This window comes from Myodes glareolus, chromosome 3 (genome assembly GCF_982192425.1).
Source record: "Myodes glareolus chromosome 3, mMyoGla1.1, whole genome shotgun sequence".
In the NCBI taxonomy this organism is placed as follows: Eukaryota; Metazoa; Chordata; class Mammalia; order Rodentia; family Cricetidae; genus Myodes; species Myodes glareolus.
Genome location: NC_142028.1, coordinates 23887829 through 23905935, shown reverse-complemented (window position 1 = coordinate 23905935; position 18107 = coordinate 23887829). Strand labels below are relative to the sequence as shown.

General features: G+C 46.1%; 1 protein-coding gene across 1 annotated transcript; it reads left to right on the top strand.

The window, feature by feature from the left end:
• Positions 1-140: 140 nt before the first annotated feature.
• On the top strand, positions 141-12494 carry Tex52 (testis expressed 52). Its single transcript, XM_048444039.3, has 3 exons — positions 141-739; positions 4246-4796; positions 9351-12494. Exons 1-3 carry the CDS (start codon positions 662-664, stop codon positions 9643-9645), a joined length of 924 nt encoding a protein of 307 aa, XP_048299996.3. The 5' UTR covers positions 141-661; the 3' UTR covers positions 9646-12494.
• The last annotated feature ends 5613 nt before the right edge of the window (positions 12495-18107 follow it).

The window sequence follows — 18107 nt, the reverse complement described above, 5'->3', positions numbered from 1 at the left end:
GTCTCGAGGACTTGAATGAGGGGCAATGGTGGAGACTGAAAATGATGGTCAGGGCCTTTCACAGATGTTCCTCCCACACCCTTTTCTGACGCAGAAATTGCCAGTTTTGTCTGGTGTGGTTCATACCTATAATCTCAGTCCTTAAGGTAGAGAAAGGCAGGAGGATCCGCCAGTTCAGCTACGTGAGATCCTGGCTCTAAAATGTCCTGCCCACCTCTTCCCTGCCACCTTGTTCCATGGCCCAAACTCTAACCTGGGCTCCTGTCGATTCCTCAAGTAGCACAGCACTTGTGGCCTCAGTTCCCCTCCCATGCCGTTCAGCATTCAGGCCAGAAAGCTGGGCCCTTTGCAGGGGTCTCTTTACTTCTATCCCAGCCCCAAACCTGAGAGGCTGCATGCTTCCTCCTCCCCAAACCTCCCAGACAAGGTCCTCCTGGAAGCAGCTCCTGTTACCATATCTTGTAACCAGAACTGATAGCGCTGCCCCCTCCCTACCTCACCAGGAAGGCATCAGGGACTGAAGAGCCTCCCAGGACAGGCAGTCTCCTCCCAGCAGCACTAGTCAGGAAACATCACCATAGCAACCTCAGCAGCAAACAATGGTCCCAGAAAGGGCTTTTCCCCAAAGCCTCCCCTCCTGGCTCTGTGGCTCAGAGGAAGAATGGCCAACAGCTGGGGAAGATCCCTCCAAAGGTCAAACATGGATGATGTACCTCATGTCAGGGAGCCTTTCCTGCAGGTAGAGTGGGGCCCGCCTCTGCAGCCAACCTTTCATGTGTCCTGAGCAACAGGCTTCTGGTACACAAACTCTTCTGCCGTCATCCTATGATATGCTGAGTTTGGAGCTTAGAGCACGGGTGGATGGGGCCTTATCTAAAGCGCTTGGAACCAGAGCTACTGTCAGTTTTGGATTTTAGAGTGTTTGTGTGTCATAAACAGACCCAAAACTGCCCATAACATTTCTGTTTCTTTTTTTTAAATATTTATTTATACATATGAGTGCTCTATCTGCATGCATGCCAGCATGACAGAAGAGAACATCAGATAGAAGAGGGCACCAGATCTCAGAGATGGTTGCTGGGAATTGAACTCAGGACCTTTAGACAAGCAGGCGGTGCTTTTAACCACTGAGCCATCTCTCCAGTCCCATTTCACTGTTTCATATGTATCTTATACACAGCCTGAATGTGACTTAATGCATGCAGTATTTTTAGGATGTTTGATATTTGACATTGATTGCAAAGGTCAAATGTGGAATTTTCTACTTGTGATACCATGCCCTTGCCCAGGGAAAAAAATCAGATTTTTCGGCATTTGGGATCTTGCATTTTCAGATGTCAGGGGGTCTGTTTTTGTTTTGTTGAGGCAGTCTTGCTATGTAGTCCTGGCTAGCCTGATACTGTCAGCCTACAGTAGTTCTGTCTCAGCCTTCCAAGGACTGGTATTATAGATATGTGCCATTAGGCCCAGTTTTGGATTTGTTTGTCTGACTTCATTTATTTTGAGGCAGAACCTCCCTATATAGTCCTGGTTGAAGTTCACGCCTAGGCCAGGTTTTTGTCAAATCTGTGGAAATATGCCTCTACCTCCTAACAAGTTAATACCATGTATTGCCATGCCTGGGATTGACTCGGCATGTTTGTGTTAGCTCTCAGGCCATTCCTCTGAGGAGCTCTTGTAGAAAAGACTTAGAGAGTTAGGTAATGTTAACACTCAGTAGCTTGGTCCGCCAAGTCTATACACAACATCTTATCTCACAAAATCAAAAGGAAGGAGAAAATAAACCTGCGAGCAAGCCAACAAGATGGCTCAGGTGCTCAGGACGCTCGCCGCTAAGCCTGACACCCTGAGCTCCATCTCTAGAACCCACGTGGTGGAAGGAGAAGATGGACAAGCTGCCATCAGACCTTCATACATGCTCTGATGTGCGTGTGTGTGCACATGCACTGGATTTTCATTTTAAGGGAATATGGTTTAGGCAGTGATGCTGGTGGGATTTTGGAGTGTGTGAGGGAAGAATGATTAAGAGACACTTCTGCCCTGGTCAGACTATGAACAGGCTCTTAGCCATGTTTCACACAGCTTAAACCTGAACTCTGCCCCTTAGTTGAGGCCTCCTGTGAATTCCTTACTGTAACAGGGTCTTTACATCTGAAATAGGGGCTTTATTGCCAATTTTGTCAGTTTTCTACTGCCGTGACAGAGTGCTTGTGATAACTCGAGAGGAAAGGCTCACTGGGGCTCATAGAGGCTTCTTTCAGTGTGCGGCCATTTGGCCTTGCTGCCCTAGACCTGTGAGGCAACTCATGGAAGAACATGGCTGCTCGCCTCATGGGCACCCAGAAGCAAAGAGGCAGGAAGGGTCCTGGATCCCACTGTCTCTCTTAAAAGCATGCTGCCACAAGGTCCCTCCACCTGAGATTCTCCCAGTCAGTCCTTGGGCTGAAACCACGCCTTTTACACCGACTTTTGAGGGACACTTATACAAACCATAGCAGAACTGGATGGAGTTGTAGGAAAGGGGCACCATGATTTGTGGCAGGAAGACAGAAAAGATAAGGAAAGAACATTCTAGATGCTTTCCAGCCCAGCTGATCTTTCAATGAGAAATGAGGGGAAAGTGCCAATGACAACAGGTACTAAGAAGACTCTGGGGTGGAAAGCTACCTGGCCCTCCCTTAGGGAGACTTCCTAGGGTGTGACCAGGACCAGGAATGTCGCTAGAATGGCTGGCATGGATCCTCCCGTCCCCCTAAGCCTGATGTGTGTGTGTCTACAGGGATATATATGAGGACATCAGAACAGAGGGGAGTGTGGTGAAGGATGTTGGGGCCAATGAGATAACTCAGGGTTAAGGCATTTGTCACCAAGCCTGATAACTGAGTTGAGTTCCTTAGAACTCATAGTGGAAGGAGAGAACTGATTACTGTAAGTTGTCCTCTGACTTCCACGCTCACACCATAACACACATAAACACTAAATAAATAAAACTTTAAGTAGGACCTAGAGAGATGTTCAGCATTTAAGAGCCCTGGCTACTCTTCCAGAGGGGCCAGGCTCCCAGCACCTACACCATCTCTAACTCCAGTCCAGGGCATCCGATGCCTTCTGGCTTCCTTTGGCACCAGGCATGTATGTCATGCACAAACATACACATAAATTTTTAAAAAGATAAAAAGTTTAAACCCAAGATGCAATTATATATAATTTTTAAAGAGCAGAAGTTGAGAGAGTGGGAAATCAAAGCCAAAATTAATAATTAGCAAAAGACTGAGATTTGATAACTCTATGGGAATGATACGGAGGATAGTACAGTGACTTTTGGGTTGGGGCAATTACTAGTCTCGCTGAAACAAAATTAAGGGCACTGTAGTCAATCGTGGTCGGAGTTTGTCGGCAGTCAGGAAGGTCAACACTACTGTTCAGCTTGCCTTCTGTATGGTGGCATCAGAGTTAATGTGGCTCGTTCTACCTCAGTTAACCTAATCTAGACAGTCCCCTTCGAGCGTGCCAGACTTGCATCCTATACGATTCTCGACCCTGTCAAGCTGGCAATGTTAAGAGAGCTAGCTCAGTTTGTGAAGTGCTTGCTATACAAGCATTACGATCAGAGTTCAATCCCAAGAACTCATGTAAAACTTTTTGCAGGGAACTAGAGAAATTGCTGCTCTCGCAAATCTTGTTAGATTCCCAACACCTACATGGCAGCTCATAACCATCTTTAATTCTGTTGGGTCCCCGGGATTCTGCCCTTCAAGATTAACAAGCACACACACGGCACACATACATCCTTGCAGGCAAAACACTCATAAGATAAAAATCAATCTTTTTCAGGTAATAAAGTTTTAAGTGGTAACACTTATAATCCCAGGGTTGGGGGTTGGGGTGGGGAGAGGTGGATTGTTGAGACTTGATGGCCAACGGCCAGTCAGTGTAGCCAGATCAGTAAGAGACACCCTGTCTCAAAAAAAAAAAAAAAAAAAAAAAAAGCAAGAAAGATGAGCAATACCCAAGAATACCCAAGGTTGTCTCCTGGCTTCCACACACATAAACACATGCACGTGTACGTACACACACCTGATGACAGCAAGAATGGAGAGATGCCTCCTTGTGGAGGTCACGTGCATCCTGATGAGTCCTGGGTTGGAGGCTGACAGCTTGTGCCTGGGAAGGAGAGCAGGGCACTTCTGCAGCATCCTGCTCTGCGGGCATAGCCCTTCTAGGCTCTCTTTTGTGTCTCCCTAGATGGTCCATGCCAGAGACTCCTTCCCCACTTACCAGACGTGGACTCAGCGTGAGTTCCTCCTCCCCAGAGAGGCCAGAGACTTGCCAGGCTTCACCCAGCAACCATACCACAAGCTGGCCCTGAAGCAGCCACCAAACACAGAGATGAAGTCTAAGGTTCGTCACCAGGCACTCTATCCTTGGAAGGATGCAACCAAGCACACCTGGGGCTTTCACACATGGCTCGATGTGGGGCGTCTGCCTGCCACCTTCCCCACCAGGCCAGACATACCCTATGACAGCAATGTCTGGCGCTGGTTGACCCATTCCAATGCCCACCGTCTCCCTACTGCACAACCTGCCATTCCTCCGCCCTCCTGGATGGGCCCGCACAGCTTCCTGACCTTCATCAGCGCTACCCCCATCTTCATGGACATGAACAGAAAGAACCAAGTGATTGTGAGAACCGTGCGAGAACTGAAGGAGGTGGAGAAACTCAAGCTGAGGAGCGAGCTGAGGGCCCCTCCGCTCGATGCCCACGGCAATATTCTGCCCCCACCAAACTTCAAGAAGTAAGCTCACCCCTTCCCAGGCAGTGATCCCGCCCCGCATGTTCATGTGCCCCCTCCCACGGCTTCCCAGTCCTGTTCTGGTATCTAATTTGCATCTCTAACTTTCCCACTCATGGTCATCTGAGACTTTTTCTTCTGTGCAGTTGGCACCCACGACCTTGCAAACACTAAACAAGTGTTCTGCTGTGGAGCCACACCCCCAACTGCTTCCTGAAAGTAGCTGGCCAGATGGTGCAGATAGAGGAGTGGGGTTAACGGGGAGGGGGGGGGGAGGCACTTTGTTATTTAACTAAAAATGGAGAGAGGGTACTGTGAATTTAACATCTGCTTGGCCTAGGGATACTGAGAAATGTAATTTAGTCCCTGGCTTCAAGAGATAGAAGAGACAACTACCACAGCCACACTATACCTGCAAAACACCCACAGTGTGTGTGTGTGAGAGAGAGATGGTGGGTGTCATTATTATATATATTTTCTTCTATTGAGGCAGGATCTCACTATATTGTCCAGGCTGGCCTTGACTGGCAATTCTCCAGTCTCAGTCTCTTGAGTGCTAAGATTAACATATGCATGCCATCATGCCTGGCTGTCACATTTTTCTTTTTAAATTTTTAAAACATTATGTGTATGACTGTTTTGCCTGTATGTATGTCTGTAAACCACAAGTATGCCTGGTGCCTAAGGAAGCCAGAATAGGTTGTCAAGTTCCCTGGAACCAGAGTTACAGACAGTTGAGAGTGGCCATGTGAGTGCTGGGAATTGAACTTGGGTCCTCTGGGAAAGCACCCAATTCTCTTAACTGCTGAGACATCTCCAGGCCTTCCTCTTTCTTCTTTCTCTCCCTTCTTCTCTCCCTCCTTCCCTCCCTCCCTCCCTTCCTTTCTTTCTTCCTTCCTTCCATCCTTCCTTTCCTCTTTTTCTTTTTTTAAAAACAAGGAGAATATAGAATATATTACCTGCCCAAGGCACATGAGTATTAAACCACCAGTAAATCTCCCCTCCTCCTTTTTACATCTGGAGTCTCATGTGGCCAAGACTGGCCTTGAACTCATGATTCTCCTGCCTTCATCTCCAAAGTTCCAGGATTAGAGACATATACCACCACATCTGTCCAGTAAAGTTCATTATTAATAGAGGAAGCAGAAATGAAACCTGGGGTCAGATTTATCAGACCCAGAGAGTATCATTTTGACAAGTGGCTTGGATTCTCCAGGCTCAATTAGTAAAGGACGGTCAGAAACACTTACCTCACTGGATAAGTATGAAACGGGTTGTCAGTGTGTAAAAGAACCAAACCAGGAGCTTAGATGTAGCTCGGTGGTGGAGTGCTTGCTTATATGCCCAGGGCCTTGGAGTCTATCCTCCACACAGGAAAGGAAAGAAAGATGAGAGAAAGAAATTGAACCAAAGTTAGATCTTATCTTGTCTGGGAGAAGAGGAGGGAGGGATGGATGCACGCGGTGCCCCCTCTCCCTCCTGAGGGCTATTAGGCAAGTTGACAATTCTTGGCGGGGAGACATTTCCTTCAAGGGTGGAGCCACTGCTAAGGTGCCCAGATGTCTGTAAATAATCCTACGGAAACGCAGTGGGCCACACACACTGGGAACAGGAAGGGGCCTAGGAAAGGAAGACAAGGAAGGATAATGAGAGGGAATATGATTAAAATACGTTATATACAGGAATACAAATACAATAGAATGCATTATGTATAATGTAATAAAAACCCTAGAAAGTTGATGTTACGGAAATGTGTTGGCGGGCAGGTGCACACAGAGATGTTTGTGGAGGCCACAGAGGGGCATCAGAGCCCTTGGAGCTTGAGTTGCAGGATTTTGTGAGCAATTGGCATAGATGCTGGGATCTGAATGCTGCACTTCTGATAGAGCACTAAGCCATTTCTTGACCACTGAGTCATTTCTCCAGCCCTAATAGGATTTTTTCCTTTTTTGGAGACAGGGTGTTTCTATATAACCTTGACTGGCCTGAAACTCACAGCACTGGGATTAAAAATATATGCCACCATACCTAGCTTGAGGTTTTGTTTTGGCTATCAAGACATGGTTTCTTTGTGTTGCCTTGGCTGTCTTGGAGCGCAATTTGTAGACCAGGTTGACCTCAAACTCACAGAGACTCACCTGCCTCTGCCTCTGGAGTGCTGGGATTAAAAGCGTGCATTACTATCTCCCAGCAGAGATTTTTAATTAAAGAAGGAGAAGGAGGAGGAGGAGGAGGAGGAGGAGGAGGAGGAGGAGGAGGAGGAGGAGGAGGAGGAGAAGAAGAAGAAGAAGAAGAAGAAGAAGAAGAAGAAGAAGAAGAAGAAGAAGAAGAAGAAGAAGAAGAAGAAGAAGAAGAAGAAGAAGAAGAAGAAGAAAAGAAGCCTGGGAGGGAGTGCAGCTCAGGGGCAGGGCACTTGTTTAGTAAGTGCAAGGCCAGGCTCCACCTCCAGCGCTGCACGCAGGCGCATACATGGAGATGACTCAGTGGGTAAGCACTTGCTGCCCAAGCACAAGAACCTGAGTTCAACACCTCCATCCCCATGTAGAAAACAGCGGGACACAACTGTGCATACTTGTAACCCCAGTGGTGCTGGGAGATGGAGACAGGCAGCTTCTAGGAGCTCACTGGCCTGCTGGCCTCGCTGAAATTTTAGGCTTCGAATTTGGTGAGAGACTCCGCCTCAAGGGAGTAAGGCAGAGAGTGAGAGAGCAGGGCACAGAGAGCTCTCTCTGGCCTGCACCAGCACCTGCACACCAGCACACACGTGCCTTACACACGTGTGTTTATTCACATACACATACATTTTTTAAAATATGGCACCAGAGTTTGGTGACCTCTTCAGGTGAGTCACATTGAGGACCCCGGCTCTCTCTCTCTGCACATGAAGACTATCGGTAACTAGTGTGTGGCATACAGGCATCTCAGAAAGATTTGCAGTCATGAAGGACATGGTGGTGCATGACTATAATCCTGGCAGTTGGAAGAGACTGAGGCAGGCGGGTCAGGAATTCAAGACCACCTTTGGCTGCATAGTAAGTTGGAGGCTAGCCTGGGCTATATGAGACCTTTCAAAACAGACAGTGGGTGGGTGTTAGTTGAGTGAGCTCAGTTGACTGAGTGTTCGCCTAGCATGCATGAAGTCCTCGGTTCAGTGCCTAGCACCACATGATCTGGACATGGTCTGGGCTGCATGAGATTCTGTCTTAATCCCTAGGACCGTCTGCATAGAAACTCAACGTCTTGTATGTGTTTGGCAAGGTATCTACCACTAAGCTACATCCCTAGGGAACTTTACAAACTATCACAGGGGTGGGACATAGCTCAGGAATATAGCTTCTTATTTACCATGCAACAGCTCAAAGTTCCAGCTCTGCAATAACAACAGCAATAGTAATAATAATAATGATAATAATAATAGTAAATGAACAACAAAAACAAAAAAAGTTTCTGGGGGTGATTCTCATGTGTAGCTGCACCTGAGAACCTCAAATAAACCAAAAGCAGCCAACAGGAATATCTGCTGAACCAGGTACAAAGCCTGTTGAATAATCTGCTACTATTCAACCGTGTTGTTGTTTTTAAGTCAATTTGCTCCTGTTCAATTTAATACTACAGGCCAGAACGGAAGAAGAGGAAGTTGCCTGCTACGCTACGCTGAGTCTTCCCATCTGTTCTGCATTAGTAGAAAAGAGGAGAAGAATGGCTGGAATTTAGATTAAAAAAAAAATAGAGTCAGGCATGACGGTAGAAACCTCTGGAGGAGGAAGCAAGAGGATCTCAAGATGGAGAATAGCCTGGACGACAGATTGAGAAGGAAAAGAAGAAGGAAGACAAGAGTGGAAAATCGGACTGGAGTGTAGCTCAGTGGAGTGCTGGCCAAGCACATGCAAGGCCCTGGGTTCAATCCCTAGCAATGCACACATATTTAAGAAGAATCTAGGTGAGGGGCTGGAGAGGTGGCTCAGCAGTTAAGAGCACTGGCTGCTGCCCATATGGCAGCTCACAATTGTCTGCAACTCTAGACCAAGAGGATCCTATGTCTTCTTCTAACTTCCATTGGCACCAGGCTAACAAGTGTACATGGCAACATGCAGGCAAGGACACTCATAAAATATTAAAGTAAATAAGCACAATAAAAGTATGTAACGGGCTGGAGAGATGGCTCAGCGGTTGGGAGAGCTGGCTGTTCTTCCAGAAGACCCAGGTTCAAACCCCAACACCTACATGGCAGCTCACAACTGTCCGTAACTCCAGTTCCAGGGAATCTGATACCTTCACACCAATGCACATAAAATAAAGTTAAATAAATTATTAAAAAATATGCAACAGAAAGCATATTTTAAAAAAACTTGGGTGATATACTATACAGTTGTCTAAAGGATAAAAGGTGTACAGTACGGCCCACCTAATGCCACAACACAGTTAAAATGCAGGCCATCTGGTATATAGCTCGATCCCCAGTAGTTGCTGGGAATCATCACCTGCCCTTTCCACCTCCCCATACTGTGCCTGGAACCCTCCCTTGACTCTGCTGTCTCTGAACCGCTTTCCCAACAGGTCTCAGTTCATCTCTGATGGCGGAAGGCTTGAGCCTTGGGGCCTCCAGATCCTACCCAACCCACTTCCCAATAATTTCACCAAGAACTGGCCCTGCCCAAACCCACAGCCGCATTACCAGGAGAAGGCCCTGAAACTGGCTCGGCTGCCTACTGTGCCCCTGAGCGAAGACCTGGTGAGGGACTACCAAGCCCTGATAGAGAACCGGGTTGCCATGCCCCTCTACTACCTGTCCAAGGCAAGACCTGCCAAAACATCAGCGAGAAAGAGGGAAAGAAGCCCTGGATATGTCTAAAAGAGCCTCCTGGTGGGAGGAGACCAGAGTGGGCCTAAGGATATGCAGCCTAGCCCGCTTCAGCAAGAAGCCTCAGGAGGCTGAGGACTCTAGCTTCTAAGGAATAACCTCCATTTTCCAGCCTCATACCACCTCTGTTTCAGGTTTCTGGAGACATCCCTGAAGCTATGAATTGTTCTCTGTTTTCCTTGGCAGACTCTTAGTAGTATGGGAGGATTGGGGAAGAGAGGGGGTAGGGCAGCTAGAATTTCTGTAGGCTCCAGCTCTTAAGGTTAGAATAAGGAATGGTGAGGTGTGTGTGTGTGTGTGTGTGTGTGTGTGTGTGTGTGTGTGTGTGTGTGTGTGTGTGTGTGTATGCTGGGGTGAGGAAGAAGGATGGTAAGAAATGTGGGTAAGGAATTGCAGGTTGGGAATATAGCTCAGTGGTAGAGCGCTTGCCTAGCAAGAGTGAGGTCCTAAGTTCAATTCCCATCACACATACAAAAAAAAAGTTGTCTCTACACTCAGAACCAATACACAATGACACTAGGACTGGTTAGCGGACAGACAACCTCCTAGGCAAAAAATAACCTCGATGCCATTTCCTCCGTGGACTCTTTGGTATCTGACAAAGACCAGACCTAACTGCATGTAGTCCGACTACAAAATAGTTAAAGTACTGCTTAGAAGAGGGGTCCCTGCAGAATTTGGTCACAGGCCGTGCTGGAGACTTAACCTGAGGAAGGCAGCTGTTCCTCAGCAGGGCAAGAGCGGAACAAGGAGACTCCAGGTGTAGGAGGCACTGAGGCCCTTGTGCTCACGGAGAAGCACCGAGGGAACCAGGAATGTTAAACACACAGGCTTGGCTCTTCAAGGGGAGAAATATAACCCATTTTCCACCCAGAGGGCTGGTTAATAGCCTTGTGACGTTTGTGCTTTCCGTGTGACTGAGACCACACCGGCTCCTCCCCCAGACCCTTATAATGACCTTGTTTTTCTCAATTAGTCCATGGAACCCTTCTTTATGGAAGAAGATGTCACTTGTGCTTTACAAAGAGTTTTGCTGTAGTCATGTCTTGAGCTTTATTGTTCACATGGGATTTAGTTATCACCAGGAAAAAAAAATGCCAAATTGTGCTGTGCTTAAATATGCCTAAAATAAACTACTCGGGGCCAGACTCCCGAAGTTTGCATCAACACCAGCTACTGAGTTGTGCTGAACCAAACTACCTTCTTGCCTTCCAAGACATGACAAAACAAAACAAAACAAACAAACAAAAAAAAAACAAAACAAAACGTCCAAGAGGCTAAAGAGGTGGCTCAGCAATTAAGAATGCTGATGATTCTTACAGAGGACTCAGGTTCACTCTCTAAGCACTCAGATGGCAGCTAACAACTGTTTTTACTACAGTTCTAGCGGATCTGACACTCTCTTCTGGCCTCCATAAACACCAGGCAGACTATAGTACACAGACATACAAGCAGGCAAAACACTCATACACATAAAATAAAAATTAAATAATAAGGAAAAAATCTTGTGCAAAAAGAGAACAGAGAAATAAAGGTTTTTGCTCTCATAAGCCTTAGGATCAAGTCGGGGGGGAAACAAGCTATTATAAAGTGTCAGAATTAATGATGGGCAGTGGTGTCACACACCTTTAATCCCAGCATTCAAGAGGTAGAGGCAGGGTGGATCTCTGTGAGCTTGAGGCCAGCCTGGTCTACACAGCATGTTCCAGTCCATCCAAGTCTACATAAAGAGACCCTATGTTAAAAAGTAGTACAAACTGGGGCTCAATCCTTGACACCAGGAATAAAGTAACAAAATTTCATGTCGTTTTACTGGGCAATTCAGAGGAAGGTACTAATCTGAAATACATAATTTGTAGAATTGAGACAAGATTTAGATGTGAAGTAGAACAGCAAAAATAAACTCTCTATCTCAGTTTATCAGTCTCTAAAATGGGAGTGCATCACAGGAATTGAATGGATTGATTCTGTAGGTCTCTCAGAGGAATATCTGCCCACCAAATGTTGAGGGTCCCACAGGTTGAGGTACCACAAGTCTGCATGATCACTCTGACTTGTCACTTGTCCTTACTCTCAAGTCAATATGCCTGGCATAATAATTTTTCTTTTTAAAGATAAGGCCTTGCTATGCAACCCAGGATGGCCTCAAACTTTCTATATGGTCTTAAAATACTTGATGCTACTGCCCCGCCCCCCAAGATTCTGAATTATAGGCACTTCCCTTGGCTTCAAAGTTCCTTTTGGTTTTTTGTTTGTTGTTTTGTTTTTTTCCTTTGAGACATGCTATCCCTATGTAGTTCAGACTGGCCTCCAACCTATGATTCTTCTCCAGGCTCCTGAGTACTGGGATTAAAGGCATAGCTGCCATCCTGGTTAAGAGTTGAAACTTTTTGTTTGTTTTAATCACGTTTTCTTATTTGGTTACGTGTGTGTGTGTGTGTGTGTGTGTGTGTAAGTCAGAGGACAACTTTGGGGAATCAGTTCTCTCCTTCCATAGTGGGTTCTGGGCACTGAACTCAGGGGGTCATGCACTTTTACCTGCTAAGCCCAAGCTGTAAAAATCTTAACCAAGGCATCTGACTTTGACATCCCTTGCTCAGCTTGTTTGCACCCTGAGACAAACCACCATCCTTTTGGTACCTTGGCTTTGGCATCCACAAGTAGAGGATCAGGCCAGAGCACTAATTCCACTGTGAACTTGGCCTGGCTATCTTTGGAAGACCTCTCTTCTAGTGTGGTGTTGGGGTCCGGTGCTAGCCCGGACCATAAATTATTTCTTTACCAGACCCCAACATAAACTATCTCTCTCTGGACCAGCGTGGAGGAGACAGGAATAAAGACACTACTCAAATGGTTTCATCGGGAGGAAGATTCTTTCTCAGTGGTCCCTCATAAAATCCCGAGTTCACATCCTGAAGAAATTCCTCCGTTTATTCTCCAAACAGTCTTAATACCATTACTTAACTTAGGGGAAATACATTAGCATTCTGTCTCCTAGGTAACCAGGTGAATGGCTTCCAGTCATATCCACATCTACCTGTCTGCTGTGTATGTTAGCTGTCTCCTAGGTTTGAATCAGCATCTCTATAAGGCATCCTCCAAATTACAAAGGAAGGAGCAAAACATCCTGATCTTTTGTTAGGTTAGCCGCAGCCTGCCTGGCAGGATATGTGACCACCTCAGGTGGGGACTAAGGCTTTAGAGCCTGGCTGCCACAACATATAAAAATATTGGCCTACAGTGTGGAAGCAAGGCAGTTTCTTCTCAAGATTTCAAAATTGGCACTGGGTTCCTGGGAACTTCGCTGGGCAGAAGAATTTTTGCAGGCCACATCATTCATGCCTTCAGCAGATCTGACAGGCCCAGAGGAGAAAGCCTGAAATAGAATTGGCTGCCCTCAACCTTCCAGTGGCTCAAGGGAGCAGTCGGTCCAGCTCTGAATAACCCATTCTACCTAGAATATTCTGGGAATTTCCTTCCGTGGCAGAGTACATAGGGTGGGTGGGTAGGTGGGTAGGTGGTTCACTGAGCCTGAGGCTCAATTCATCCTACAGCAGAGGCAAGATTTGCACTATTCAGCTTTAAGGAATGAATATGGAAAAGGCGTGGAAATACTTACAGGCACAAAGGGCCTTTAAATCTCTTCTGTGGCAGGGTGGTGGTGGCACGTGCCTCTAATTCCTGCACTTGAGAGGCAGAGGCAGGGGAATCTGTGAATTTGAGGCCAGCCTGGTCTAAAGAGTGAGTTCTAAGACAACCAGAGCTACACAGAAAAACCTAATGACTTGCACCCCCCTCTCCCCCCAAAAAGCTGCTCTTAGAATACAGCTGTAGGGAGTTAGAGGCAAATGTTAGAGTCAGAGTTAGATACATAGTGAGTTTGAGGTCACCCTGGGTTCATGAGACACTGTCTTATTACATAAACACACAGCACACACACAGAACACCCATGTACACACACACACATATACACCACACACACACACACACACACATACACACACACACACATCTGTAGGGATTTAGATTAGACATAAAGAACGTTCTGATAGCCATAAGAGGCACTGAATCAGGTTACACAGGTCAGAGGAGCAAGCTGCGTCACCTGTTGAAACCAGTGGTTGTTCAATAGAATTACAATGGAGTCTCACATGCAGGCTCAAATTCATGAATACACCTCAGAGATAAAGCACATACTCAGTGTTCGTGGGACCCTGGGCTCTGTCTTTGACAATAGCAAAAAACAAGCAAGCAGGGCATGCTGGTGCATATCCATAATCTCCAAATACAGGAGGCAGAGACAGGAGGATCAGCACAAGTTCAAGGTGAGTATGGTACAGAAAATGAGTGCTTGGCTATCCAGGGCTACATGGGGACACAGTCAGACCTTCAACCAGCCTAAGTACATAAATAAATAGATAAAATAAAGGTGCCATGTGAAAAAAGCAAAATGAAACAGATTTATGTTATCTTGTTGAGCCAAACAGACCCAAAATATTATTCATATCCAACTATGTAATTGACAGGGAAATAACTGAGCTATCTCACAGTGCTTTCTATATTGTTTTTCCAATGCAAGGTAGGTATTAAAGCAGACCTCACTTCAGGTGAGCTGGATCTTAAATATCCAATAGCTATAAGGCAGAGTACAAGTCTAGAATCATCAACAGCCTATGGATGTAGTTTGGTGGTTTCATCCCAACACACACACACATGCACTCACGCACGCGCACACACACACACACACAGAAAGAGAATCGTCATTGTCAGCTTACTAGATATGGAGTCAGCTAGGGGACCCAACTCTGGGCCATGTGTGTACTGTTGTTTTTTTTTTTTAATTTAAGCGAAACTCTTTTATTTATTTTTATTTTATGCACATTGGTATTTTGCCTTGGGTGTTAGGTCCTCTGGAACTGGATTTAAAGAGTTGTGAGCTGCCACGTGGGTGCTGGGAATTGAACTCAGGTCCTCTGGAAGAACAACCAGTATTCTTAACCATTGAGCCATCTCTCCAGCTTCCCTGTGTACTGGTTTTAATAGAAATGGCACACATAGGCTCAGATATTTGAATATTTAGTCCCCAGGGAGTGGCACTATTTGAAAGGATTAGAATCTGGATTAGGAGGTGTGGCCTTGTTGGAGGAAGTGTGTCACTGCAGGTGGGCTTTGAGGTTTCAAAAGCCCATGCTAGGCCCAGTCTCTCTACCTGCAAATTAGAATGTAGCTCTCAGCTACTGATCCACTGCCTGATTGCATGCTGCCATGCTCCCCACCACTCTGCTAACGGACTAAAGCTCTGGACTATATGGAAGCCCACAACTAAATGTTTTCTCTTAAAATAGTTGTAGCCATGGTGCGTCTTCACAGCCATGGAGCAGTGGCTAAGACGGTGTGAGAGGGTGTTTCCAGAGAGGGCTAACTGAGGAAGGAAGAGCCCTGTGACCACCTGCCTCCCACTCCTGTAACGATGCACTCCAGGCCGGGATGGCCCATCTTCTCAACCATAAGCAAAACAAATCCTTCCATTTGTAAGTAGCTCTGTCAGACATCATAGGACAAGGAGGAAGAAAGTAATGAATGCTCCCATCGCCATACATAGCCTGTAATAATTACTTACACCAAATGACAAACCAAAGTGGAATCTGGTGTTAGCCAAAGACACAAAACTTTATAGAAGTCCTTCAACCTGAGAACTATGAGGTTGGAAAGCCAAGAAAACCTTACCTTTTGGTGCCTTGCTTGGCCATCACCATCAACCTGAACACAAAACCTACTAGAAGGCTTGTAAGTGTTCTGTTCTCTGTGACATGGGATGGGTGGTGTCCCTCAGGTCTGTCAGAGTCAGAGGGAAGAGCAAGCTGAAATTAGACCCCTCCACACACTTCTATGACTATTCTCTCTCTCTCTCTCTCTCTCTCTCTCTCTCTCTCTCTCTCTCTCTCTCTCTCTCTCTGTTTTGGTTTTTGTTTTTGAGACAGGATTTCTCTGTATAGCCCTAGCTGTCCTGAAACTAGCTCTGTAAATCAGGCTGGCCTCTAACTCACAGAGATCTGCCTGCCTCTACCTCCTGTGCCTGGTTATTTATGCCTATTTTTTAAGCCCTTTATTTTCCTCTTACTTAGAGCAACCTACCAGACATTATACATTTAGTTATTGTTGCCTGGCTTCTGCATCAGTCTCTGAATGCTAGGACTTCATCTTGGTCAACACCAGTTCTAATCAGGGTTCTCTAGAGGAACAGAGCCAAAGGAATGCTCACACACACACACACACACATCTCTGACTGTATTAAGTCAGTTTTAAAATAGTAACAATAACAGAATCACACCTGAGAGTTGAGAACCCAGTGGTTACTCGTTCTTTGAGGCCAGTGCATCAGTAGTCCCAGTCTGGCACCGGAAAGCTGGGAAATTTCCTGGAGAGCCACAGGTCCCTAGTCTGCAACAAAAGCCTGAAAATGCTCGTTCTGATATCGGTGAAGCGAGCAGCAGCATTGGACAGATCAACCAGTGGCAAGAGGGAGGCCCAGCAAGCAAAAGGGGAGACACTCTTCCTTCTGCCTAGACCCTCTTTATTCGAGCTGCTGTCTGAGGCGCCGCTCACGACTAGGATGGATCTTTCCGGGTTGATCAAGGCATCAGGACATTTCTGTTACATCTTCCCACTTAGGTAATTCTAATTTGTGGCAAGCTGACATCAAACTAACCATAATACCCCTATATCCTCTGGGCTAACTTAATGACTTGAACACTGTAGACACTCTGTGGATACTAGCTCCTAAGTGTGAGGGAACATCATTCAGAGGAGAACCTGGTACCTCCATTTTTCTCTCAAGACTTCTGAATTTATATCCATTGCCTTTGATATTTACATGAACTGTAAAATGAAACAAGGGAGAGACGTAACGTATCTCCCAAGTGTCTTGGGAGGGAAACTCTCCCTCTACCCCCATCCCTTTAGAGTACTACAGAGGGGGCCAGAGAGTTGGCTACAGTGGTTAAGAGCACTTGCTGACTTGTGGTAGACCCGGGTTCAATTCCCAGCACCCATGTAACGGTTCACAACCATCTGATCCAGGGGACCCAATGCCCTCTCCTGACCTCTGAGGCACCAGACACACTAATGCTACACATGCAGGCATACATGCAGTAAATACTCATACATGTAAAATAAATCAGAAAAAGAAGAAGAGGAGGGAGGAAGGGGAGGAGGAGGAGAGCAAAGTAGCAGGATATGGGACTGGAGAGATGACTCAGAGGTTAAAAGCACTGGCTGCTCTTCCAGAGGTCCTGAGTTCAACTCCCAGCAACCACATGGTGGCTCACAACTATCTATAATAGGATCTGGTGACTTCTTCTGACCTGCAGGCAATGCAGGCAGAACACTGTATATATAATAAATAAATAAACCTTTAGAAAAAAAAAAGCAGGGTGTTTTAGAGCACACCTTTAAATCCAGCACTCAGAGAGTCAGAGCTCAAGGCCACCATGGTCAAGGCCACCATGGTCTTAATAGTGAGTCTCAGGAAAGCCAGACCTACATAGAGAGACCCTGTCTCAAAAAAAAAAAAAAATGCTACAGAGTTGGCTGGAGAGATGTGGCTCAGCCATTAAAGGCTAGAATCACCACCAGAGAGACAAGAATCCTACAGAGGGCTGCTGAAAATGTCTTTCTGTTTTTCACTGGAGAATAATTACTCCTTAGAAGTGATTGTAAAAATTTTATTAGCTTATTTTATGAATATGGATGTTTTGTCTGCATGTATATCTGTGAGACCCGTGCATTCCTGTTGCCCGAGGAAGCCAGAGGAGAGTGTCGGACCCCTGAGACCGGAGTTACAGGCACTCGTGAGCTGCCATGTGGGTGCTGGCCATTGAGCCTGGTCCCCTACAAGAGTAGTTGTGCTCTTAGCTGCTGAGCCGTCTCTCCAGCTCTAGAAATGATTTTCTATTGTTTGTTGGTCAACTTATTGCCCAAGCTGACCCTGACATCTGGGCTTGAGCAATCCTCTGCCTCAGCCCCCTGGGTATTTGCGGGTTTTGTAACGGCTTTTGTGTTGCTGTTTTACAGTACAGACTGAACAGGGCCTGTACTTGTTAGGAAAACATTCTCTCACCGCTAGCCCTCTTTTTACTTAGATGTATATGTGCATTTGTCTTTATGTGTGGAAATGTACGAGTGCGGGTACAGGTGCCTTGGAGTCCAGAAGAGGGCGTCAGATCTCCTGGAACTGGAGTTGCAGGAGGTTTTGAGCTGTCTGACTGGGCTTCTGGGAACCACACTGCAAGAGCAATATGCATGATTTGTGCTCTTAACCAATGAGCTAGCTCTCTCCCACCCTAACACCTTTTTATTATTATTTTTATTTAAGTTAATTTCATTAATTTTTTTAAAAAAATAATTTATTTTTACTTTATGTGCATTGGTATTTTGTGAGGGTCCCTGGAGGT